Raw genomic sequence first — 25,344 nt, forward strand, 5'->3', positions numbered from 1 at the left:
GAAACTGACATAGACAGGGGGAGGTATTAGATGAGAAAAAAGAAAAGGAGTACTTGTGGCACCTTAGAGACTAACCAATTTATTAGAGCATAAGCTTTCGTGAGCTACAGCTCACTTCCTCAGATGCATATCGTGGAAACTGCAGCAGGCTTTATATATACACAGAGAATATGAAACAATACCTATTCCCAACCCCACTGTCCTGCTGGTAATAGCTTATCTAAAGTGATCATCAGGTGGGCCATTTCCAGCACAAATCCAGGTTTTCTCACCCTCCACCCCCCCACACAAATTCACTCTCCTGCTGGTGATAGCCCATCCAAAGTGACAACTCTTTACACAATGTGCATGACAATCAAGCTGGGCTATTTCCTGCACAAATCCAGGTTTTCTCACATCCCCCCCACCCCCATACACACACAAACTCACTCTCCTGCTGGTAATAGCTCATCCAAACTGACCACTCTTCAAGTTAAAATCCAAGTTAAACCAGAACATCTGGGGGGGGGGGTAGGAAAAAACAAGAGGAAACAGGCTACCTTGCATAATGACTTAGCCACTCCAAGTCTCTATTTAAGCCTAAATTAATAGTATCCAATTTGCAAATGAATTCCAATTCAGCAGTTTCTCGCTGGAGTCTGGATTTGAAGTTTTTTTGTTTTAAGATAGCGACCTTCATGTCTGTGATCGCGTGACCAGAGAGATTGAAGTGTTCTCCGACTGGTTTATGAATGTTATAATTCTTGACATCTGATTTGTGTCCATTTATTCTTTTACGTAGAGACTGTCCAGTTTGACCAATGTACATGGCAGAGGGGCATTGCTGGCACATGATGGCATATATCACATTGGTGGATGTGCAGGTGAACGAGCCTCTGATAGTGTGGCTGATGTTATTAGGCCCTGTGATGGTGTCCCCTGAATAGATATGTGGGCACAATTGGCAACGGGCTTTGTTGCAAGGATAAGTTCCTGGGTTAGTGGTTCTGTTGTGTGGTATGTGGTTGTTGGTGAGTATTTGCTTCAGGTTGCAACCTCAGCCTGGTCCAGTCCACACAAGAGATCCACTTCCTGGACACTACAGTGCTAATAAACAATGGTCACATAAACACCACCCTATACCGGAAACCTACTGACCGCTATTCCTACCTGCATGCCTCCAGCTTTCACCCTGACCACACCACACGATCCATCGTCTACAGCCAAGCTCTGCGATACAACCGCATTTGCTCCAACCCCTCAGACAGAGACAAACACCTACAAGATCTCTGTCAAGCTTTCTTACAACTACAATACCCACCTGCAGAAGTAAAGAAACAGATTGATAGAGCCAGAAGAGTTCCCAGAAGTTACCTACTACAGGACAGGCCTAACAAAGAAAATAACAGAACGCCACTAGCCGTCACCTTCAGCCCCCAACTAAAACCCCTCCAATGCATTATTAAGGATCTACAACCTATCCTAAAGGATGACCCAACACTCTCACAAATCTTGGGAGACAGGCCAGTCCTTGCCTACAGACAGCCCCGCAACCTGAAGCAAATACTCACCAACAACCACATACCACACAACAGAACCACTAACCCAGGAACTTATCCTTGCAACAAAGCCCGTTGCCAATTGTGCCCACATATCTATTCAGGGGACACCATCACAGGGCCTAATAACATCAGCCACACTATCAGAGGCTCGTTCACCTGCACATCCACCAATGTGATATATGCCATCATGTGCCAGCAATGCCCCTCTGCCATGTACATTGGTCAAACTGGACAGTCTCTACGTAAAAGAATAAATGGACACAAATCAGATGTCAAGAATTATAACATTCATAAACCAGTCGGAGAACACTTCAATCGCTCTGGTCACGCGATCACAGACATGAAGGTCGCTATCTTAAAACAAAAAAACTTCAAATCCAGACTCCAGCGAGAAACTGCTGAATTGGAATTCATTTGCAAATTGGATACTATTAATTTAGGCTTAAATAGAGACTTGGAGTGGCTAAGTCATTATGCAAGGTAGCCTGTTTCCTCTTGTTTTTTCCTACCCCCCCCACCCCGATGTTCTGGTTTAACTTGGATTTTAACTTGAAGAGTGGTCAGTTTGGATGAGCTATTACCAGCAGGAGAGTGAGTTTGTGTGTGTATGGGGGTGGGGGGGATGTGAGAAAACCTGGATTTGTGCAGGAAATAGCCCACCTGATGATCACTTTAGATAAGCTATTACCAGCAGGACAGTGGGGTGGGAATAGGTATTGTTTCATATTCTCTGTGTATATATAAAGCCTGCTGCAGTTTCCACGATATGCATCTGAGGAAGTGAGCTGTAGCTCACGAAAGCTTATGCTCTAATAAATTGGTTAGTCTCTAAGGTGCCACAAGTCCTCCTTTTCTTTTTGCGAATACAGACTAACACGGCTGTTACTCTGAAACCTGTTAGATGAGAAAGTGATTTTCAGCACTAAAATATACACTGCTTGTAGTATACAAACATTACAATCTGGGTTAAACTGCTCATATGCAAGACAGTCTTGGGATTTTCAAAAGCACCCAAAGGAGTCAGATGCCCATTTCCCATTGAAAGTAACTGGAGTTGGTTGCCTAATTCCCATTAGTGCCTTTGAAAATCTCCTTTTCTACAAGCGTAGAACAGAGATGCTGTAGCATCCTTCCCTGTATGGGCTATGCTAATGCAGGCCAGAGAAATCCAAAATACTCATGCTCTGCTACCAAAAGTCAGAGCAACCCCTTTAATATACAGTGTGTTATAGCGGTGAGCTACTGCCAACACAATGCATATGTCCCCCCCACCCAATACACACCATGTAGGGCCCCTTCTTGGGTGCATGTCACAACATATAAACGCCCCATTATATCATGCCAATTCAGTATACAATCTAGGCTACTGCAGTCCCTCCATATATCCCAGGACAGAACCCCCGTGTATTCCATCCATCCCAGGGCAGCTCCCCCTGTCCTAGTATATAGTATCCCAGGACAACAGCCTCCTAGAGCACCCCCCCCCCCGTGTTTACCATCCCAGAGCCGCCCGCCCCCCATTGTACACCGTGACCTCCCCCAATATAACCACACCAGGCCAACTCCGCCCCTGGTTTACCGCCCCAGATCTCCCCGCTTTATACCCTCCCAGGGCAACTCCTGCCCCAGCGTACCCCCCCCCCCCGGCCCAGCAGCGCTGAGCCCCACCCCTGCGGGGAGGCCGGCCGAGGCCCCCGCCCTAGGCCCGGCCCCCGAAGGGGCGGCCCGACCCCGACGCAGGCCGAGGGGCAGGGCCTCCGCCGGCTGCGCTCGCTCGGCGCCGCCATGCCCAAGGTGGTGTCCCGCTCCGTGGTCTGCTCCGACACCCGGGACCGCGAGGAGTACGATGACGGCGAGAAGCCGCTGCACGTTTACTACTGTCTGTGCGGCCAGATGGTGCTGGTGCTGGGTGAGCCGGGGAGCGGCTGGGGCCTGGGCGCCCGGGGGCGGGGGAAGGGACCCGGGGGCAGGGGGCAGCTGGGACCTGGGGGGAGGGGGCAGTTGGGGCCTTGGCGGGGAGGAGCGGTGGGGGCCTAGGGGCAGGAACCCGGGAGGAGGGGGCAGCTGGGGTCTTCGGGGGGAGGAGCAGTGGGGGGCCTATGGGGAGGAGCAGTGGGGGCCTGGGGGGAGGGGCAGGAACCCGGGAGGGGGCAGCTGGGGCTTTGGGGCAGGAACCCGGGGGGAGGAGGAGCAGTGGGGGACTGGGGGGAGGGGCAGGAACCCGGGAGGGGGCAGCTGGGGCTTGGGGGGGGAGGGGCAGGAACCCGGGGGGAGGAGGAGGAGGAGGAGCAGTGGGGGACTGGGGGGAGGGGCAGGAACCCGGGAGGGGGCAGCTGGGGCTTGGGGGGGGAGGGGCAGGAACCCGGGGGGAGGAGGAGGAGGAGGAGGAGGAGCAGTGGGGGACTGGGGGGAGGAGCAGGAATTTGCGGGGAGGGGCAGGACCCCAGGACGAGGGGGCAGTTGGGGCTTGTGGGGAGGGACCGGAACCTGGGGGGAGGGGCAGTGGGGGACTGTGGGGAGGGGGCAGCTGGGGCTTTGCGGGGGACTAAGGAAAAGGACCCTCGTCTTGGCCAGGTGTGTCCCTATAGATCCCTGAAGGCCAGAGGCTGGGATGACAGCTGCGTGTGTGGTGTTGTTTGGTGGGTCAGTTTGGCGGTCACAGGTGGGAGGGGATGTTGGGCATCCCTGGGGACTGAGAAGATTTTCAGATGACGTGGACACCTCCCTTGCACTTCAGAATGTGCCTGGGATGGACCAGCTGACCCAATGGCCTCCCACCACCTTATGACAATGGGGTCCCTGAGAAAATCTGAGTGAGAAGTAGCTCTGCTTTCGGGCCTTTCTTCCTGGCCCTGCCATTCTCTCCCTTCACGGCCTTGGGCAAGTCACTTTCCCTGTATTTCAGTTTCCCCATCTGCAGAGTGGGAGGGATAAAGCTTCTGTAGATCCCTGGGGAGGCTGAGACACTAAATTAATTGATTATGAGACTCTCTGAGTATAAAGGGATGGTAGAGTTCTCTGATCACAGCACTGGAAGACGAGCTCCTGAGTCCGCAGCCCATCTCGTACTAATTTAAGCCAGGTACTTCAGTTTTCTGGGCATGAAAGTTTGTTCAGAGTTTTGGATATGTAAAGTGCTACAGAGTTGCTAAGTATTAACATTATTAAGTTTTGTCACCACTCTGTGACATCTCTCAATGTCCTCAGTTTCTTAAAATCCTTGTGTTGGGGTCCCTTTTTTTTCCCTGTCTTCCCCTCCATCCTTAATGGTGCTGGGTTATGATGAATCTCCAGCTGAGGTGAGGTAGAGTTTGCTCATTCTGGAGCCCGATGGAGGGAGAAGAAATATGGTACTGCAATGTTGGGCATTCTTCTGTGCCTGGACTTTGATCAGTTAGGTTGCTAAATCACTCAACGTTTGTCACCAGGAGATCATGCAGAAATCTAACAGAGTGCACCAATGCTTTTGTTTGGCTGCTTTTTAGTGTGTGTCGGGGGGGGGGGGGGGGGAGAGATAATGAGGTGTTTAAAGAAAACGTGTGATGAAGAAAGTCACTAGGTATTCACCAAAAAAAAAAAAAATTGGCCCTTCAAAGTTTGTGTCTCCATCTCAGATGAACACTCCCGGACAATCAGAACTCCATCCCTTAGCGACGGATCTGAATCTGCATTCTATAACAGCTTCTCTCTTCACTTCTGCAGACTGTCAGCTGGAGAAGCTGCCCATGAGGCCTCGAGACAGAGCTCGGGTGATTGATGCAGCCAAACATGCCCATAAATTCTGTAACACAGAGGAGGAGGAAAATGTTTATCTCAGAAGGTAGGAAACCTTCTCTTCCTCCGTTGGCTTCCTTGACAGTTGCTGTGACACTGTTGCTGTTTGTGCTTCAAATTTTTGGATGAAAATAACTCCTAAAATTGGTAACCTGAGTACTGCTAAATCTGAAGTTGTTAACACTGTCATCAGCTCATTTGCTGATATTAAAGAGACATGGTCAAATAGTTCAGGTCCCCATTTGAGCTACTTCAACCATATATAGAATGCCATATGAATGCTAAATCTCTTTCCTATTTACCAGAGGAAAAATTACTATTGATCTTATTTATTTTAGTTGGCTTCATCAAACAAAAGGCAATGAAGCAAAAACTATTTAATTGTCGAAGAAGGGACCAGCTGGCCCTTATTTCATGACCACAACAAAAGCAGACGTGAAGCAAAACTATTTAATCTGAAGTGAGCAGCTTCGAAGAAGCTTGGACTGCCAGCACCCTTGCTGTTGGATTTCTGATAAAAGGAGGCCATTGAGAGCCTATTGTAAGTCACTTTTATAAATACATTGGTCACTGCAATACAGAATTGACAGGTTAAAGTGCAGCCTATTTGGGGACCTTGTGCTTTGTTTTCCTCCTCTCTTGGATTTCAGGTAAATTGCAGCACTCCTGCTTTCTAGTCTTGCTGTGACTTTTAACTCTGTTTGGGAATATTAGTATTAAAAATCTCGTACACATTTACATGGCCCTTTACAACATACCATAGACTGAGACACGTTCTCTGAACCAAAGAATTTACAATCTAGGAGAGAGAAGACTAAAGGCTTGTCTATATAGACAGTTAGGTTGTGGCAAGCTGGTGTGTGAATCTATCCACGGTAGTCAGACAATCACAAATTGTTCATGTGGACCCTGCTGCCATGCGCTGAAAGTTCTGTAGTGTGCTTGGCTCTACTCTCATTTCAAAGTGAGGCAGCAGGGTCCATTGAGTTAATTATTGCACAGCAGGCTAGTGTGGGGTAGATTTAGACCCGAGTTTGCTGTGAACTAAGTGTTTATATAGACAAGCCTGAAGACAAAACAGAACAACAGCTCAAGTAAGGAAGGATGTTGAGATTTCATTAGGGATAAAATCAAGGTAGCAAGCCTTTCTTGGAGAAAAATGTTTTAAAAAGGGGTTTAAAAGAAAAGGTGTCTTTGCCCTGGGCCTACCACTACTTCACTACGGTCTGTTGCTGTGTTGTGTCTTCCTGCCTTCTCTACTCCTCCAGCGATTCTAGTTTTATGCCCTATTCATGATCTCTTTCCCCCATGTCTCTTTTAGTTGGTGCCCAGAATAAGACTTGTATTACCCCTTTATGGATACCTAATGAATTGCAGATCTGTTAGGTATACACAGTCCCCAAGCCACTATCTCATTGCTCATTTGGAATTATTTCTGTTTACTCTTAAGTGTTTCTAATGCACTCTCCTTTAGTATCTAGACAGCAGTAGCTGATGCCTTCCCACTTTTCTGTAAATTCTCTCTTTCTCCCGCAGACCAGAAGGTATTGAGAGGCAGTACAGGAAGAAGTGTGGAAAGTAAGTGTCAGCAGATCAAATCGTATTATTACAGCATAGGAGATGCTTGCTTTTTACTTTTCATTGTGTGTCACAGCCCCTTAGAAATAACATTTCTTCTTGTAAGAGTAGCTGCTGGACACATGAGATTTTTGACTTGTGTGATGTGATGTGAGTATTAACATTTTGTAATCCTGATCCTGGTCAAGTAGCTGGGGCCAGAATATAAAAAACAGCCTTTTACCAGCACTCCCATTTGTCCCACTTTAATTGCACTTTTCATTTTTATTGCATTTCTCAATTTGGCAGCTAAGGAAAGCAGGGAGAGAGTTGAGTATGTATCACATAATGGAAGGAAAGACCAGACTGTATTATAAAATGGGCTTTTGAGAAAATCTGTGACTCTTCACCTGTTGACATTCTAATGTTTGGTCTATGATCTGTCTCCTTCTTTGATGATCGGTTACCTGAAAAGAAGTTCCAGCCTGTTCAAAAAGGCTAATTATCTACACTGGACAGTTTGCGGTACAGGCTGTTTTTAGAGCCCGTTTGGTAAATAAACTACAACCAAGTCATCTGAGCATGAGACTGAGATCTGCACTCTTTCACCAGTAGATGTGTTGTTGTTTCCAGGTGTGGACTTCTGCTCTTCTACCAGCACCAGCAGAAGAATGCCCCAGTTACTTTCATTGTCGATGGAGCTGTGGTCAAGTTTGGCCAGGGCTTTGGGAAAACAAACATATACACTCAGAAACAAGAGCCTCCCAAAAAGGTAATTAGACTTAGATGAGTTACAAAGCTATCTTTGCCTTTCGAAAGGGTGTGAATGGACAAAATGACCTAACAGGTCTGGCCATCTCTGCTAGAATGCCTGGCCCCTGTGCTATGTCACTCTAATGATCCCTTCTAGTTTACCCTGAAATAGTGGTGTTGACTGCATTCAACTTCTGCCAAGGAAGACTAACATGAAGTTTTTGAAACTGGAGGACAGAGGAATAAGGATGGGAAGGGATCCCTGCACCTGTTAGATCTTTGGCCTAAGCAACCTAGAAGATCCATTTGAAAGCATCTCAGACTCGACACCTGAATATTATCTTCTCTCCAGTTCTTGGTGTTGAGTACATTGATTCCAAGAGCTGGCACTTCTTGGTACCAGCAAACCCATGTGGTTAATCTTACTGTGCCTCCAATAAAAGGCAATACTTAACAGTATGGATTTACAGGAGACGCCTTCAAGGCTATGGAGTAGAGAAAATTATTGGTAACACTAATGTGCACTGAACTAAAGCAAAATCTCTTGTTCGTGTCCTAGGTGATGATGACCAAACGGACCAAAGACATGGGCAAGTTCAGTTCAGTCACGGTCTCCACCATTGATGAAGAGGAGGAGGAGATTGAAGCAGTGAGTTTTCTTTGCCCTGCTAATGCCAACAAGATACCAAGTTACACAGAGGTTTTGTTGGGATACCAAATCTAAGCTTTCCAGAAATTTCTTGTCTGAATGGCAACACTTTCAGTTTAATTCCATTTTAGCCTTTCGGTCTGATCCATACATAAGGGAAGTCCATTATTCATCACATAGAAGATTTGAATTTCCCCGGGGAAGTTCAGTCAGACACAATGCTCAGTTATCCATCTAAGTATTTATATTGTGCTCTTCACTTGAACATTTCTGTGGCTAATAAGATTCATGCCACAGGTGTGGATCATCCTACTAGTACGAGTGAGATGGGTATCTTCTAGGACAAGCTAACAAATAATGCTAGTGAGTTCCTATGCAGTAGCCATCCTCTCAGCACTGTCTTCCTCTCTATTCTAGGAGGGCTCCTTAACGTACTTTTCCCTCTGTGCAGCAGTTTGAGGGGAATTGTGACCTCATTCCTTCCTCTCCTTCCTTGTCATTCTCCTCAGTTTATTTTGCATTCTGCAATGCTCTTGATTGAAATGAATGGGTGATCTCAAGTCAGGTGGGTTCAGATTGGTTAAGACTGCATATAGATAAGCAGGTAATTAATATATTTAACATGCAGATGACAGTCTCCTCATATGGTAGTATTAATAGTCTCCCATCTGGTAACACAGAATCCTTTTGCCCTTATGATCTCCCCTGAACCGCCTCTGCCATGCTAATGAAGAGACCTGGTCCAGAACACACATTACATATCAACCTTTCTTGATTGCATTTTGCGCGTACCAGCCAGAACATGGTGGTGATGACTACAGTTGGCCAGTGGCTTGTGGTCCTGATTCTTTACTTCCTGTTCTAAACTGCTGTTACCATGCACTTTAAACAGCAGGCGTGCTGTGCCCTAGAGGTGACTGCATTTCAGTGGCAGGATAATTTATCACTTTATAGTTTGCCTGTCAATCTGATGCATTTTGAGATCTTTTGGGAGAACAAAAGATATACAGCAGCAAGCATTATAGCACAATGGGGATCTTTTGACAGGTGCAGGCCCCACGCTAAAGTTGGGTAGTGCTCACATTGTCACGAACTTTATACCCAGCTGGAAATTGATCCTACCCATCTCACTTGTCAGATCCGTGAGGCAGTGCAGTTCTGGCCCACAGTATAACGCAGTGGCACTGTATATTTTTCAGCGAGAGATTGCAGATTCCTATGCACAGAATGCTAAAGTGATTGAGAAGCAGCTGGAACGCAAAGGCATGAGCAAAAGGAGGCTGCAGGAACTGGTAAGTCTGTTTTGTTTTCAGTGCATTGTTGGTCCAATTCCCTTGGGTCTGTTGGCAGTATACATAAGCAGCATATCTTAATACCCTACAGTGGGTGTACAGAGTTCATATGCAGCCTTGGGGGTGGGCAGTTGTTAAGCTTAACAGTCCAAATTATTTATCCTTTGCATTTTTAACTTGAATTGAAAAAGTTATTAATAATATTAAGAAAATCCACACAATTATTGTAGGTTTTCCCCCAGTTGTGTAAGCTCCTGTTGTTAGACATCACCATATCTTACCTCTCCTACCCGTCCTATGAGGAGAAGACTGTACTGTAGAGGTTTTCTCTCGTCCTCTAAAATTGAAGATCATAGAAAATTATACATAGACCTACTCAAAAAGGGTAGTTTATAAGACACAGTGCAACCAGGGCAGCCTCTGAGGCCAGATAGCCATTGAATGGTCAGATCAGAGCTGGGGGAGATTATCCAGTGCCTTACATTGTGTCCTCAAGCCTGCCACACTCGGGCTTTAGCGTAGGCTACAACAGGGAGTAAGTTACAGAAAGGAGGGCCTGCCAGTGCAGTAGCTCTGCTGCAGTCCTGCAAAGGACAACCAACATCAAGAACATGCTCAGTGATCTTAACTGTGGCAACAGGCTTATAGAAGTTGGAGATGGGAAAGATTTACTAGATTATCTAGCTCACCTTCCTGCCAGTGCAGGATATAAAGTGTGAAATGGCCTCTTACGTATCTAATACCAGACCATTTGGCGCTTCAAAGATTGAAATCCACCTTCTGATTTGCACCCAGAAACAAAGAGGGTAGTGAATGAAGAGACTTGAAGCGTTTTGTTCTGCACTTAGCTCTTAGGTGGCTGCATGCTGCATTAGTAGTGCTCAGACCAGAAGATCGTACCTCAGAGTGCTGGAGAGAAAGTTACTCGTGATGATGTTCTTGTGTAGAGTTTTCATTCTGTTCCAATTTTTCTAATCAGGCTGAGCTGGAAGCCAAGAAAGCCAAGATGAAAGGAACCCTGATAGATAATCAGTTCAAATAAAAGGAACCCGCATCAGATCGTGCTCAGGCAGCTGACTATTTGGAGAGGGAGGATAACCAAGAGCAACTCCTGAGACTCCCAACAGAGAATTCAGTCAGCCCTGCAGATCTTAAGTACAACTTTTAAGAGCCATGCATTGAAACCAGCTTGGAAGGTGCCACTGTCTTGCTAGAGGCTGTACTTTGATCTCCGGTATTTTAATACACTGAAGGACTTCCAGGACTTTTTTTAAATTACACTTCTGTGCACTCTCGAGTGTTTTGCCTGACTCTTGGGGTAACATCTGTTCCAGGGGAAACCCTCTGCCAGGTGTGTGCATGGGATTAAGACACTGGTACAAAAGATCAGTGTGTGCTATTTTCAGATGTACATAAGGTATTTACTGGACTCTTAGATGTGTAGGTAAAGCAATAATCTATACACAGCAAATAAATCCTTATAAAGTAAGTTGTCCATGTTCTTATTTAAAAAACAAGTCTTCAAATCATGCAGTATATTATACAAAGGGAATTCTCGCCCTAGCACAAACTGGAATGGTGATAATCTATACAAATCTTCAACATGTTTACTTAACTGAAAATCTTCACTGAACAGACTTGAAACAAGGTCCAGTGGTGCAACACAATTGGTAAGCAGTGTGTCTTTGAAAACGCCCAGCTGAATTCTTCCAAAATCATAGGAATTGCTGGGTTCCCAGCACTTTTGAAAACTAGGCCATTTGGGTGCCTAACTAAAGGTACTTAAAGAGTCCCCTCTTTTGAAAATCGGAAAACAGTCGTGATCAAAAAGTTTTTAAATTCAGTTTTAACAACGAATTGGTACAGATGTGGCAGGGTGAAGTCCAACCCTACCTTAAATGACTGAAAACAAAAAGTGGCTCTACCGCTGCCTTCTTTAAACTAAAGAATGCAAATATAAATATCCTAGGACTTTAATAAAATCCATTGACTACCACTTCTAACTTGACTAGTACTTCTGTCTCTAAAGTCTAAGCAATCTGTTACCCAAAATGTTGTTAGTGTTTAGACTTATAATGAGTAAATGGATAGGAAGGAAATTTAGAATGTAATTACTATTAACTATGCACTGAAAAAACAATAAAAATTCATATATAATGAGAGTTTCAGGCTAGAAGGGACCACTGGATGAGCTAGTCCAGTGGCTCTTATTTTACTGGTGACCCCTTTCACATAGCAAGTCTCTGAGTGCGACCCCTGCTTATAAATTAAAAACACTTTTTTATATAGTTAACACCATTATTAATCCTGGAGGCAAAGTGGGTTTGGGGTGGAGGTTGACAGCTCATGACCCCCCATGTAATAACCTCGTGACCCCCTAAGGGGTCCTGACCCCCAGTTTGAGAACGCCTGATCTACCCCCGAACCACCTGTATACCAAAGGCCCCCTAAGCCACCCCGCACCTACACACTAAACCCAACTACTGGAATTAGACCCACATATCACAGCCCACAGGAGACTAAACTATTATGTGCCACAGGGAGAGAATAGGAGGAACCAACATGCACCAATGCCAAAGCCCCTGCAATGTCTGGGAATTGATTAGGTGAGAGAGAGCCACAAAAATCCTGGCAAGTGACCTGCACCCATATGCTGCAGAGGAAGATGAAAACTCCCCAAGCTCATTGCCAATCTGACCTCGGGGGGAAGAATTCCCACCTGACCTCAAATAGGGCGATCAGTTAGACCCTGAGCATTTGAACAAGAACCAGCCAAGCAACAGAGAGAGCATGCTCAATGCTGCCTCAGAGCACTGGCCACCCAATCCAATGTGTCAGCTCCAGCCACGGCCCCCTCTGATGCTAAAAGGAAGGAGACCAACAAAAACCCTCTGCTCGTTAGAAACGTTCTTCTAATTTTCAGCCTGAATTTGTTCATGGCCAATTTTGTGCCAACATTGTCTTTTAGCTTAAATAGCTCTTCAGCCTACCTCTTGTTTATCTCCAATGTAGTTATAGAAAGCAAGCATATTCCTTCTCGGTCTTCTTTCTGCTAGGCTAGACAAGCCAAGCACTTCCCATCTCCTCTCATTAGATAGGCCCTCCATTCTCTGCAACATCCCAGTAGCTCCTCTCTTCCACTGTTCCAGTTTGAATTCCTCTTGCTGAACATGGGTGACTAGAATTGTAAGCACTGTCCCAGATGAGGTTTTACCAGTTCCTTGAACAATGGTATTAATACTTCCCTATCTCTTCTGGAAATGCTTTGCCTGATATGTCCAAGAATCGCATTGTTTTTTTTCCACAGCTGTACCACATTGGGGCTCAGCCAGCCTATGATCAACCTACACTCCCAGACCTCTCTCCCCCTTCATTGCATCCCACTGATTAAACCCCCAGCTTGTAGCAGAAATTTGTATTAGCCCCAGGGGCATGCACAAGGGGGGGCAATTAGGGACCTGTCCCCCCAATAATTTTCAGGGACACAGAACTCATCTGGCCAGGGGCTGCAGTGGGGAGAGCGAGCTCCTCCGGCCCCGGCTGCAGGAACTGACAGCTCCTCTGGCCCCGGGGCTGCAGCAGGGGCACAAAACATGCCCTTGCAAAAGGAGTCAAATTTTTAATCCTGTGCATTTCCCTGGTCTGAAGCCTGTTTCAGAGGCTCATTAGTTAGAAAACACCAGGGTTGTGTGTAACAGATGGAGAGGGCAAGAGAAATAGTGACTAAGTGGAGCTGTACCAAAGGGCATTGGCTTTACAAAGGAGTCAGAGAACTTGTCTGATTGTGACAGGTTTCAGAGTAACAGCCGTGTTAGTCTGTATTCGCAAAAAGAAAAGGAGTACTTGTGGCACCTTAGAGACTAACCAATTTATTTGAGCATGAGCTTTCGTGAGCTACAGCTCACTTCATCGGATGCATACTGTGGAAACTGCAGAAGACGTTATATACACAGAGACCATGAAACTATACCTCCTCCCACCCCACTCTCCTGCTGGTAATAGCTTATCTAAAGTGATCACTCTCCTTACAATGTGTATGATAATCAAGTTGGGCCATTTCCAGCACAAATCCAGGTTTTCTCACCCTCCGCCCCCCGCCCCACAAACTCACTCTCCTGCAGGTAATAGCCCATCCAAAGTGACCACTCTCTTAAAACCTGGATTTGTGTTGGAAATGGCCCACCTTGATTATCATACACATTGTAAGGAGAGTGATCACTTTAGATAAGCTATTACCAGCAGGAGAGTGGGGTGGGAGGAGGTATTGTTTCATGGTCTCTGTGTATATAATGTCTTCTGCAGTTTCCACGGCATGCATCCGATGAAGTGAGCTGTAGCTCACGAAAGCTCATGCTCAAATAAATTGGTTAGTCTCTAAGGTGCCACAAGTCCTCCTTTTTTTTTTTGTCTGATTGTGGTACCACAGTCCAACCAGCAGAGGGCCTCACTGGATAGAGTCAATAAAACTGAAAGAAGGGTGTCTTAAGACTAGTGATTCTCACCCAGAGATATGCATACCCCTGGGCGTACGCAGAGGTCTTTTGGGGGTACATCAACTCATCTAGCTATTTGCCTAGTTTTACAACACGCTACATAAAATGCTCTAGCAAAGTCAGTACAAACTAAAATTTCATACTGTCAATGACTTATTTATACTGCTGTATGGACTATACAGTGAAACGTAAGTACAATATATATATTCCTGTTGATTTATTTTATAATTATAGGGTGAAAATAGCAATTTTTCAATAACAGTGTGGCATGACACTTTTGTATTTTTATGTCTGATTTTGTAAGCAAGTTGTTTTAAAGTGAGGTGAAACTTGGGGTACGCAAGACAAATTAGACTCCTTAAAGGGGTACGGTAGTCTGGAAAGATTGAGAGCCACTGTCCTAGACTTTTGGCTTTGGTGTCAGTGTCCTTTCCTGATCTCAGCAAGATAGAACAGTGCAGAATCAGAATGTCACTAACTCAAAAGAGTTCTACTGAGATAAGGAAACATACAGTTCAATGTCTTTGTCCTTTGAAGATCTTGTCACATTTCTCAACTGCAGGCCTGCCCCACTAAATATTTGGACTTAGGCTGCTGAAAACCAGAGAACTTTTCTTCTGACTAGGTGCCAGGGATAGGAAATTGCTTTTAAAACTAAAAATCATTCTTATTCAATACGATTACAGCGTGGTCAGTGATGTCAGCTGGGATGCTGAATTTAATTTAGCCTATGGTTGGCACTAAACCTGCTCCCACTAAATTTAATTTAGCCTAGGGTTGGCGTGAACCTGCTCCCACTATAGCCAAAGTCCTGTTGAATGAATACAAAGACAGAGCTCAGTTCAGGACCTTTCTCTGGCAGGACATAAAATTACCACTTGTTACTTCTGTATGTGTGTGTGTGTGTATGCATGCACTGTTGTATGCACAAGTTTTCATTAATTGCATTAAATCAGCTAGAATAAATGAAGCTTTGAGCAAAGATAGCGGAGTTAAATCTCAGCTGCTCTTAACAGTCACTTGTGACATTTTTTCCCAGTGATTAACTTCTTCATTCTCAGAATCTGCAGCAGTATTAGCAGGGCAGTACGGGAAAATGTCATTTTCTCCTAGGTTTGGCATTCGAGGACCATCCTCTGTACAGCAGCAGGTCTGATTTCCTCTTGTGAATAAAGATCTGTCTAATAGTTCAGTGATGGACCATTATATCTATAATTTAAAACAAATCTCTGCTCGTGCTCTGCAACGTCAGTAGAGCTCTGCCTGGATACAAAATTTGTATCTGCATTCAATCTGCAAACATGGTCCATGGATATCTGCAGATTCGCAGGGCTCTAACCCTTGACACAGCCAGCCACTAGAAAGGGGAGGAGGGTTTGCATCACAAATTCTAGGCCTTGCAGCAGTACAGTTCACTAATATGTTGTATGGATGAAGGAGACAGGCAACAGGCTCTCTGTTATAATACACCATTACACATTGTTGGTTCAAATCCCATATCTAATTAGGTCTACTCACCCCAGAAGGATTTAAATTCCTTTTTTTCCCAAATCTAAATGCAATAGGACATCATGGTGATGTGATCCCTGTGCTAGGGGCAGGAAATCTTGTGTTCCAATCCCAGATCTAGCACTGAAATAAAAAGTTACTGACTGTTTCCATGGAAATTCTCAAGTTCCAGTAACAATTTTCTAATGCTCATCAGTCCCAAGATAGTCAAACAAACAAGAATGTATTTTCTTTCAGAGCGCTTGTAAAGGCCAATTTTTGTATATTTTACACACAAAGCTCTGTAAAGCTCTCTGGAGGGTGCTGTAAAAAACTGACTTGGGAATGAGCTTATGCAGTGGGGATAGTACATTGACCTTTTACTCTTGGAAATCAGCGTCCATTGATTAAGAAGTGAACTGGAAGGCAGGAAAAGCAGATTCTGTTCCCAATTCCACTGCTGACTGGATGTGAGATCCCGGGGAATTTTCTACACTTCTTCATGCTGCACTGTCCTCATCTGTAAAACGCTTACCCACCTTTGTAAAGTGCTTTAGTGCTATATATGTCCTGAGTATAATTATTAGTGTTACATTCTTCCTTAGGGGGTGTCTGCACACAAAAGTTGTCCTGTTTTACCTATCCCGGTATAGCGTATACCCCATATCATAGAGACAGTTATATTGGTAGGAAGGTGCTTTACACTGGTATAGCTATTCCTACACAGGAAGGGGAATAAGACCTTGTCTACATTAGGATTTGTCTGGTATAGCGAATAGCCTAACCTCTACAGCGAAGTTGTATCAGTATAACTGTGTCCCCACTAGGGGTTGTGCTGACATGTGACATTCCCCACGTCACAAAACAACTGCACAATCCCTCTCAATGAGCAGAGCCGCAGGGGACATTTCAGGTCAGGCATGCGCTAGGCAATGTCAGTGTAACTCCTCCTCCTGCCTGGCTGATCCAGTGAGTGACTTTCAGTGGAGGGTTTCAGAGTAACAGCCGTGTTAGTCTGTATTCGCAAAAAGAACAGGAGGACTTGTGGCACCTTAGAGACTAACCAATTTATTTGAGCATAAGCTTTCGTGAGCTACAGTTAAGGTTGTAATGCTGGTGGGATTGGGAAGCCACTCCCCACTGGGGAGTCAGCATTCACAGCTGGGCGGAAGGAAGGGGGCCACTCCCTCCTCTTGCGTATGCAGCTCTGTTAAGGCATGTCCTAAGAGGAAGGATTTTTGCAATGGGTGTTTCAATGAGACATTTGAAACTTCCCTGGTTGTCTCCGGCTGACAAGCCTGCCAATAAACCTCAGCTCCGACACAGGGCAGCGACAGGGAGCCCTGATCTCTACCAGTACAGCTGCAGGTGTCTGAGAAAGCTGCGGCTGAGGGAACAAATGCTCCTCATGCTTGTTAGTCTCTTTGTGCATGTTCGGGAGCCCCCAGGTGTGTGACATGTTACAACTCCCACAAGAGGTCAACAAGCCTTACAAACACTGCTACTGAAAGGCGTGGCTGGAATGACACACAGCTGAAGGTGGAGCCCTAGCTAATATAGTGAACACTTCCTGACTTCACATATATCCCTAAAAGGAAATCCAGCTCTGCTAGCTCCCAGCTGTGACCTTCTGGCAGGTGACTTAATAAAGATTGTGCTTTGCCTTTCCTGAAGGTCATTCGCAGAACATACAAGCCAAATATCGCCATTCAGCTATTACAGTATCCTTGCTCTGCACCTTTGATACATAATCAGCTCCTTCTGTCGATAAAGTATATTTAGGGCCCTACCAAATTCACATTCCATTTTGGTCAATTTCACGGTCATAGGATTTTAAAAATCATAAATGGCATGATTTCAGCTACTTAAACCTGAATTTTCACAGTGTTGTAATTGTAGGGGTCCTGACCCAAAAAGGAGTGGTCGCGGGGTTGCAGCATTATTGTAGGGGGTGGGGGTGTGGTACTGATACCCTTACTTCTGCGCTGCTGCTGGCAGGGTGCTACTCTCCGGCCACCGAGCTCTGAAGGCAGTGCAGAAGTAAGGGTGGCAATCCCGTGACCCCCCTAAAATAACCTTGTGCAATTCCCTTTTGGGTCAGGACCCCCAGTTTGAGAAATGCTGATCTCCTCCATGAAATCTATATAGAATAGGGTAAAAGCACACAAAAGACCAGATTTCATGGGGGAGACCAGATTTCACAGTCCATGATATGTTTTTCATGGCTGTGAATTGGTAGGGCCCTAAGTATCTAAATGCAATAGGCCATCATTTATTTTTACTTTTATGTAAATCTTCAGGGTAACATAATACTCCACAACATCATAAATGCACTGTAACTCTTGGTGTATGCTAGTGTGAAAGGCTTTGAAACCAAACTTGAGCCATCAGCATATCAGAAGTTACTTAATACTTTTTCTCTAGAGAGACACCGGCTTGCTGTGTCATGATGTGGCTTTATGCATCTGGTAGGGTGACCAGACAGCAAGTGTGAAAAATTGGGACGGGGGTTGGGGGGGGGGTAATAGGAGCCTATATAAGAAAAAGACCCAAAAATCGGGACTGTCCCTATAAAATCAGAACATCTGGTCACCCTAGCATCTGGACCCCTGTTTTAACTTGTCCATAGGAACATGGGAAGTGCCATATCAAATCAAACCAGTGGTCCATTTAGTCCAATACAGTGGTCAGTAGCAGATGCCCCACACAAAGGTGCAAGAAACCTCAAAATTGTCAGTTAATGACTAATTTGCCATAGTGCAAATTTCTTCTATGCCCCCTCCCCCTGACACCAGTTCCAGTTTGGTTTAACTCCTGAAGCTGGAGAGTTTGGATTGTTATTTGACCTACCTATCCATCTGTAGTTCTTAAAGAAAGGCCGACATGCCCATTGAAAGGTAGTGTGAGATTTTCAAAAGGGCTCAGCGTAGGAGATTTTCAAAAGGGCTCAGCTCTCCCTGAAACCAACACAAATTGTACCCTAACTTCAATGGAAGCACAGTTAGGCCAAGGTTGTGCTCTTGAAAATCCCACTGCAATGGCCAGGTGGGCTTTAGCGATTAGCTTGTTCCTGGTAAGTTAAATCAGTCCGAGATACAAAATTTAGAGTTATTTTAAAAATGTATACATTTCAAAGAGTACTTTCCCCAAAATATTAATTTTAATTAATTGTATATGATTTTAAAGCTCTTTAATAATAAATAGTAAGGTCGCTATACTAGGAATTTCCCATCATCCCTCTACTTTCACTTTGTAAATGATAGATAATAGCTATTATTCACTATTAAGAATGTAAGTGTAGCCTCTGTTTAATGTCTGGATATTGTTACATCCTACCCTGGAAAAGGAATACATTACATAATTGAATAGATCTTTTGAATCTCTAGCTGCTATGAAGAAGCCTAATACTTTTCCTTGAGATGCAACCAAAAATCTGTCTTCTGACAAATGTCTGAGGTCCTAAATTTTTCTCAGAATGCAAAAAAGGAATGTGTGTGTCAGCCAAATTCCAGTTTATTACAGTCCAGGAGACCATGTGCTTGCCTGATCATTTATTTTAATTGTACCCATTTGTAGTTACACAGAGTATCACTTCTTTCTCTAAATCAAACAGGGTTGGATTGAGGATAAACTGGTGATGTTACTTATTTTGTCTTGTATTTCTGTGCATCACTGCTAACAGAAGGCAATATTTATTTAGAAAGACTGTCTAGCTTCCTCAATATTATATCTGGACCAAGGCATTTGGGCAGAGATCACTTTCTTCTCTGCTGGGAAGCTGGAGTGCACTTCGGGTAATATACTATTTGGCCTCATTAACTGAAGTAAGAGTTAATGCACCATAGACAGCACATTAGTGCTTGTAAATCAAAATTGCTTGGACAAAAGGTACTATGCAATTGGCTACCAAAGCTCTGAGGTTTGTTCCAAGGTAATAATAGGCTATTCACATGGCTTAAACAAAATAATGTATTGTAATAACTGGTGATGCATGTATTCCACTGCCATCAACTGGATGGAATCAGAACCACTTTGTCATGTGTCATAGGCACTGCTCTGTTAACAGATTATAAGAACTCTCCTTAGGGCCTTGTGTGTTAGGAACAGAAGAGTCAGTGTTCCTTCCTAGTTTTGTTGTGAAGTTCCATGCACAGTGAATTTATTTAAATCAAAGCCATTTAAATCACCAATTTTATCATGATTTAAATCAGCAAGCAGGAAACCTTGATTTTAAATCAATTTTAATCTGGTTTTGCCTTTGTACAGTTTAGTTATTTTCCTAAAGAAAGGTTGATTTTCATTAGTTCGTAACTATTAAAACATGGCCTTTAAACTAAATATACCTCCTACATTTAATTTGGTACTTCTTTTGCTAATCAAGAGAATACACCACATCTATACATGTTAAAGTTATTATATAATTGACCTTACATTTATTCAGATTTGTAATTTTTATATTTTTAATTTACTAGTGATATGTGTCAAATTCTACCTGGATGAAAATTAAATTTAAAAAGAGCATTGTAAATTTTGTTTTATTTGCATAGAATTACCTTGAATGTGCTGGATACATAAGGAAAAATATCAACAAGTTTATCAAAACATGTTTTGCATTTAAAACTGATTTATTAAATAGAGGAAGTATTATCTGTAGTTAGTGATGTGTGACTGTTTCTGGTCGCCGTGTCTGTCATGATTTCAGAACTAGTAGATCTCATCCTCTGACACCCCATTTCTGTTTATAGACTGGAAGAGGAAAACAAGCTTTCCTGCTTTTTTAACACCCAATTTTTTTTAAAAACTCTGAATGAACTAGCCTTTTCACTGAACTAGTTGAATAAACTGAAAAGAAGAAAATATTCTCTCTGCACCTGGCTGAGCAGCTACTGCTGTCAAAATCTAGTTTAGACATCAAACTCTGGTTGCAGTTGCTTAGCCAGTGACTTCGACCAGTTCAGTGGTTTGAGTTTCTTTAAAATGTGGCAGTGACCATGTACTGCTTATTATTATTTTTAATTAATTTAATTATTTTAAATTGATTATAGTAAATGTAGGCCTTCCTTAGGCTTTTCATAATTTAAAATTTTAATTCTAAATAAATTTATTTTAAAAAATAAACCTGTATTTAAATTAAATTTTAAAAATCCATTTTAATTAAAAAAAAAAAAACAACTAAGATTTTTATCCACCCTGGCTGTGATGTGCAGCATAGGGATAAAACTGATCGCTATGGTTTGGTTACAATAACATTTGAATGTAAGGGTCAGAAGCTTTCTATCAATCACATAAGATCAGGAAAGGCTTTAGATTGTTTTAATATATTTGGTTTGAACAGTGTGTTTCTGTACAAAACAGCTCCAGCTTTTTCATGGCAGGCTGTTCTCACCCACTGGGATGTTTAAACATACGCCAGTGTCCTCCTGCAGAGGAAGGACTCTTCATTGTCTATAGCACAAATTTGCAATGTTTGCTAAATCTTTGGGAAGTTCATATCCTGCTCCAACTCACACAGTCATTTGTGGGAAAGCTCTGATCCTAAACAAAATCCCTATGGATTAATCCTTTCTAACAATATAGACATCTCCAGAATCCACCCCCAACCCCAAACACCCACACTTTCATCCATGCACTGCGTCGACCACTGGAAATCATAAAGCTGAGCCTGGTGTCCAGTTTAGGAATACAGGAATTGCCTGGCTGGATCTATCTAGGTGCACCCAGTCCAATATATGGTCTCTGGCAGTGACCAGCACCAGATGCTTCAGAAGAAAGTGTAAGAAACCACAATAGCAGATTGGGGTAATCTGCCCTTCACATTTGGTCGCATCCTGATCTCTAATAGTTTGCTATTGGCATAAGTCTGAAGCATGAGGTTTTATATCCCTGTCAACATTTCTATCATCATTAACCATAACTCCAGTGACTCTTGTTATCCTTATAAATGTCCAATCTCTTTCTGAATCTTGCAGAATTCTTGGCCATGAATTTCTTGTGGCAATGAGTTTCACAGTCTTAGAGCTTATCAACACAGGAAGATTGACCGAAATAGCCAGTGTGAACACTATTCCAGAGTAATTACTCCAATTTGGAAGTGCACTAATTATTCTGGAATAAAAGTGACTTTTATTGCAAAATGGAATGGCTGCACAGGGAGCTATTCTGGAATAGATCATTCTGTAATTGCTATTCTAGTCAATTTCCTAAGGTGGACAATCCTGGAGTCTTAGGGCTGGTCTATACAAACAGTTAGGGCTGTACAAACACCCTGGTAAACTGGGGTGTAAATCTATAGCAAGGTAGCCTGCCGTGCACTGTCTGGCCGTGTGGACGCTGCTACCATGCACTAAAAGTTCCATAGTGCCCTGTGATCAACTCTGCTTTGAAACAGGCGTCGATCAAAACAAACCACAGAACTGTTAGAGCGCAGTAGCAGAGTCCCCACGGCCAGTTAGGGCACAACAGGCGACTGGGCTGTAGATTTGCACCCCGGCTTACTGTGCACTAACTGACCTAACCCTTAGCTTGCAGCGCTTGTTTACATTTGTAACAAAGAAAAAGTAAGGCTCCGCATATGCTTCAGTGTTTGCATGGTCAGGGCCTATGTGTGAGTAGTATGTGGAACAACTGTAGCTGTTTGATAAGAGAGGGGATCTGATTCCAACACAAAGAGAGGAGTGGGTCACACTGTGTTTGTGTGTGTGTTAATTTCAGAGAAACATGATGTGGACTGATCTAGCTTTGCCCAGCAGCATAGAAAATGCATCTAAAAGAGTCTGACCACAGTGGGTGCTGTAACCACTACCTTTTAGACTTAATAGTGTCGTATTTTAGATTGGATACCTAAGGGGGAAAAAGCACCACTGTTAATATACTAATCAACCCCCTCTGCCCCCAAAGGGAACCTAATTACAAACACAAGGCCCTGATGAGCCCTTTAAACTTCAACAGGAATCCTCAATGTTATGCAAATATGCCAAGTACGTACAGGCAGCAGGAACAGGGCACAGGACTCAGGGCTGCTCAAGGACGTGACACACCTGCATTTTCTGGTCTAAACCAGCTGTGCAACCTGTAAACTAGGTGCTTTACAAGGCAGATTGCTCCAGCAAGTACAGGTGTCTCCGTGCCTGGATTGGTCTAAACGGAATGAGGCCAGCCACGTCACTCAGGCACCCTAAATAAAACCAACATGGTGGATTTGGTTTAATAATCCTGGTTAGGACAGACTTCGGTTGGTTTTTAAAAATTCTCTCTTCTTCTAAATACAGTAAGCCCTCACTCATTCACGCACTCACACTAAAGTCCAGGAGACGCACTGTGGATTTCTGAATTAGAGAAAACGTGATCAGGAATTCAGTGATCCAGCCGCACACGCTGTGGCTCATTAACTAGTCGGGGAAAGTGTCATTTCCTTTTTGTACCATGAGGCCTCATTGCAGCACTTGGGTATTCACCTTTACTGAGAAGTAAGGGGGAGGTTGCTGGGTTTTTTGTTTGTGTTTTGGTGGGCATGACTGGGTTTGTGGAATAGCTCGTTGAGAGTTAATGAAGCTCTGATTTAAGTACTTATGTGTTTACTTAGAACTTTAAGAATGTAATTATCTATTAATCAAAGGGTAGGTTATTCACAGGACAGATCCTACTCTGGGTGCTTAGATACGCACTGGACAGCTTACAGCTGTCCATATTTATCTTACATTGTCCACAGTGAGGAGAGTCTTGCAGCTGAGGCACTGGACTGGGACTGGTCTCTGGTCAGACTTGGGCTGTACCACACACTCCCTGTGTGAACACAGTGAAGGCCCTTAAGGTACGTCAACATTGCTCCCTGCCTGGGTCGACAGACTGTCGGTAGTGGGGCTCCTGCTAGCACGCTCAGAATAGCTGCAGGGATGTTACAGTACAGACAGAGGCTCAGGCTAGCCACCTGAGCTCGGACACAAGGGGTAGGCTGGGCTTGAGCTCAGCGGTCTAGCCCAAGCCTCTGCCAGTGCCTCAGTGTCCACACCACTCTTTTTAGTGCACTAGTGCGAGCCCTGCTAGCATGAGTCTGTCTGTGTGGGCTGGGAGGCTCATTCACAGCTGCCGTTAGACATTCCCTTTGGCCCAGACCCTCAGTGATATTTACACTCCTAACTTCCATTGGTTTCAACGGAAATTAGGAATCTAAATAGCCATGAAGATCTGGGCCTTCATCTCTCTGTACCCCAGTTCCCCACTGGTAAAACAGGGATGATCATACTTCCTTCTCCCCACCATTTGTCTGGTCTGTTTAGACGGTAAACTTTTCTGGGCAAGGACTGTTTCTCCTTGTCTAGCGTCTAACACAAAGGCTCTTTGATCACAGTGAGGGTTTCTCAGTGCTACTATAATAATAATAACAAGCCTTGCTGAAGCTGGATGCAAACATCTCCCTTATTTCTCTGACTCCCTTGCAGGCTGAAACAGAATGGCTTCGATTTAATAGAGGAACCACAGAACCCTGCTATCATATATCTCAGCTCTGGTGCACTTTGGTACACACTACAAGTGTGTCTGAAAGGGCAACGTTTGATTGTGGGTTGTTTGATTTGATTGTTGATTCTCTTGTGACAGTTCATGCACAAAGCACTCCACGTTAATTAGCTCTGACGGCTTTTGTTTCGCAGAGGGACTCAATCACTCTCTTTCTTTGTCAGTGGAATATCTGGCACAGTCACACATTTTTAAAACTTATTTTCCTTTTTTGTCTATCAAGTTCCTGTCTTTCCTAGGAGCGTGTGGACTTGCCGCAAACTAGCAAACATTGTTCTGTGTCTCTAGCTACCTGCCGGCGAATATGTTCTAGGTTAGCGTATCTCTAGTACAAGCTGAGCTCACCACCTAAAGCAGAGCAGGGAGCTGCAGTGTTTGCATTGCTTGATGAATAGAAGTTTCGTGCAGAAATAGGTCTGCCACTGTGAGGTGCTGAGCATGGGAGCTGAGGACGTTTAACACCGTGTAGAGCCCTTAAGGAGACCTCTACCTGTAGCAGGTGAAGCACAGAATGAGCTCAGGCCTTGGCAAGTGCATGAAAGGAGAAATGCATATTCAGCTACATGGTTTCAAAACAGCTTCTCATGTTCAGCCCTTTATATGGATACAATGTGAATATGTAATAAAGGAAAACCATAACGCTTTCAAAGGTCTGCCTCCAGCAGCCAGGATCCCCAGAACTTCACTGTCCTTCCCTACAGCTATAGCTAGTCTGGTATCAGATGCCTTTATACCAGTATAACTGCATTCATACCGGTGGGACTGTACCCCTTTTACCATAGGGCTCTAGTTAAAGCAGTACAACTTGTGTATGTAGACAAGGCCTTAGAGACTGAAGCTCCATCCCAGAGCCATTCTATCCTTCCTAGAAAAGATGTGGCCTGATCCCGAGGCCAGTAAACTCAGAGGGAGACTTTTCATCAACTTCAGCAGGCTTTGGATCAGGCCCATGGTTCCTTTGAAAGGATTCCAGGTGAACAAATCTCAGACCAGCTTGGACTCAGAAATCAATTTAAGTCAGTTTCAGTTATTTAGCATAAGTGGCACTTTCAGGCTCTCAAGGGAGGGCCATGTTTGGGATGCAAGCACCACATTTGTACTGGGTTTAGGCCTTGTGAAAACAGGGTGTTTACAAAAATAAATGTTGAGCCAAATCTGAGTGACAGTCTCCCTTGAGATGGTGTATGAAACACATTCACTCAAACCGTGTTTCACTGCAACCCAGTTCAATGGGGTTTTATTTTCAACCCAGAACTCCAGGGCTAGCTGAGGGTTCAACTTTG

At 44.2% G+C, this 25,344-nt stretch overlaps 1 protein-coding gene across 1 annotated transcript; it reads left to right on the top strand.

Moving 5' to 3' along the window:
• The first annotated feature begins 3,260 nt into the window (after positions 1-3,260).
• On the top strand, positions 3,261-11,055 carry STEEP1 (STING1 ER exit protein 1). Its single transcript, XM_073361340.2, has 7 exons — positions 3,261-3,450; positions 5,244-5,361; positions 6,852-6,893; positions 7,506-7,644; positions 8,185-8,274; positions 9,474-9,566; positions 10,546-11,055. The coding sequence occupies exons 1-7, from the start codon at positions 3,327-3,329 to the stop codon at positions 10,606-10,608; spliced, it is 669 nt and encodes a 222-aa protein (XP_073217441.1). The 5' UTR covers positions 3,261-3,326; the 3' UTR covers positions 10,609-11,055.
• The last annotated feature ends 14,289 nt before the right edge of the window (positions 11,056-25,344 follow it).

Source organism: Lepidochelys kempii, chromosome 9, assembly GCF_965140285.1.
Source record: "Lepidochelys kempii isolate rLepKem1 chromosome 9, rLepKem1.hap1, whole genome shotgun sequence".
In the NCBI taxonomy this organism is placed as follows: Eukaryota; Metazoa; Chordata; order Testudines; family Cheloniidae; genus Lepidochelys; species Lepidochelys kempii.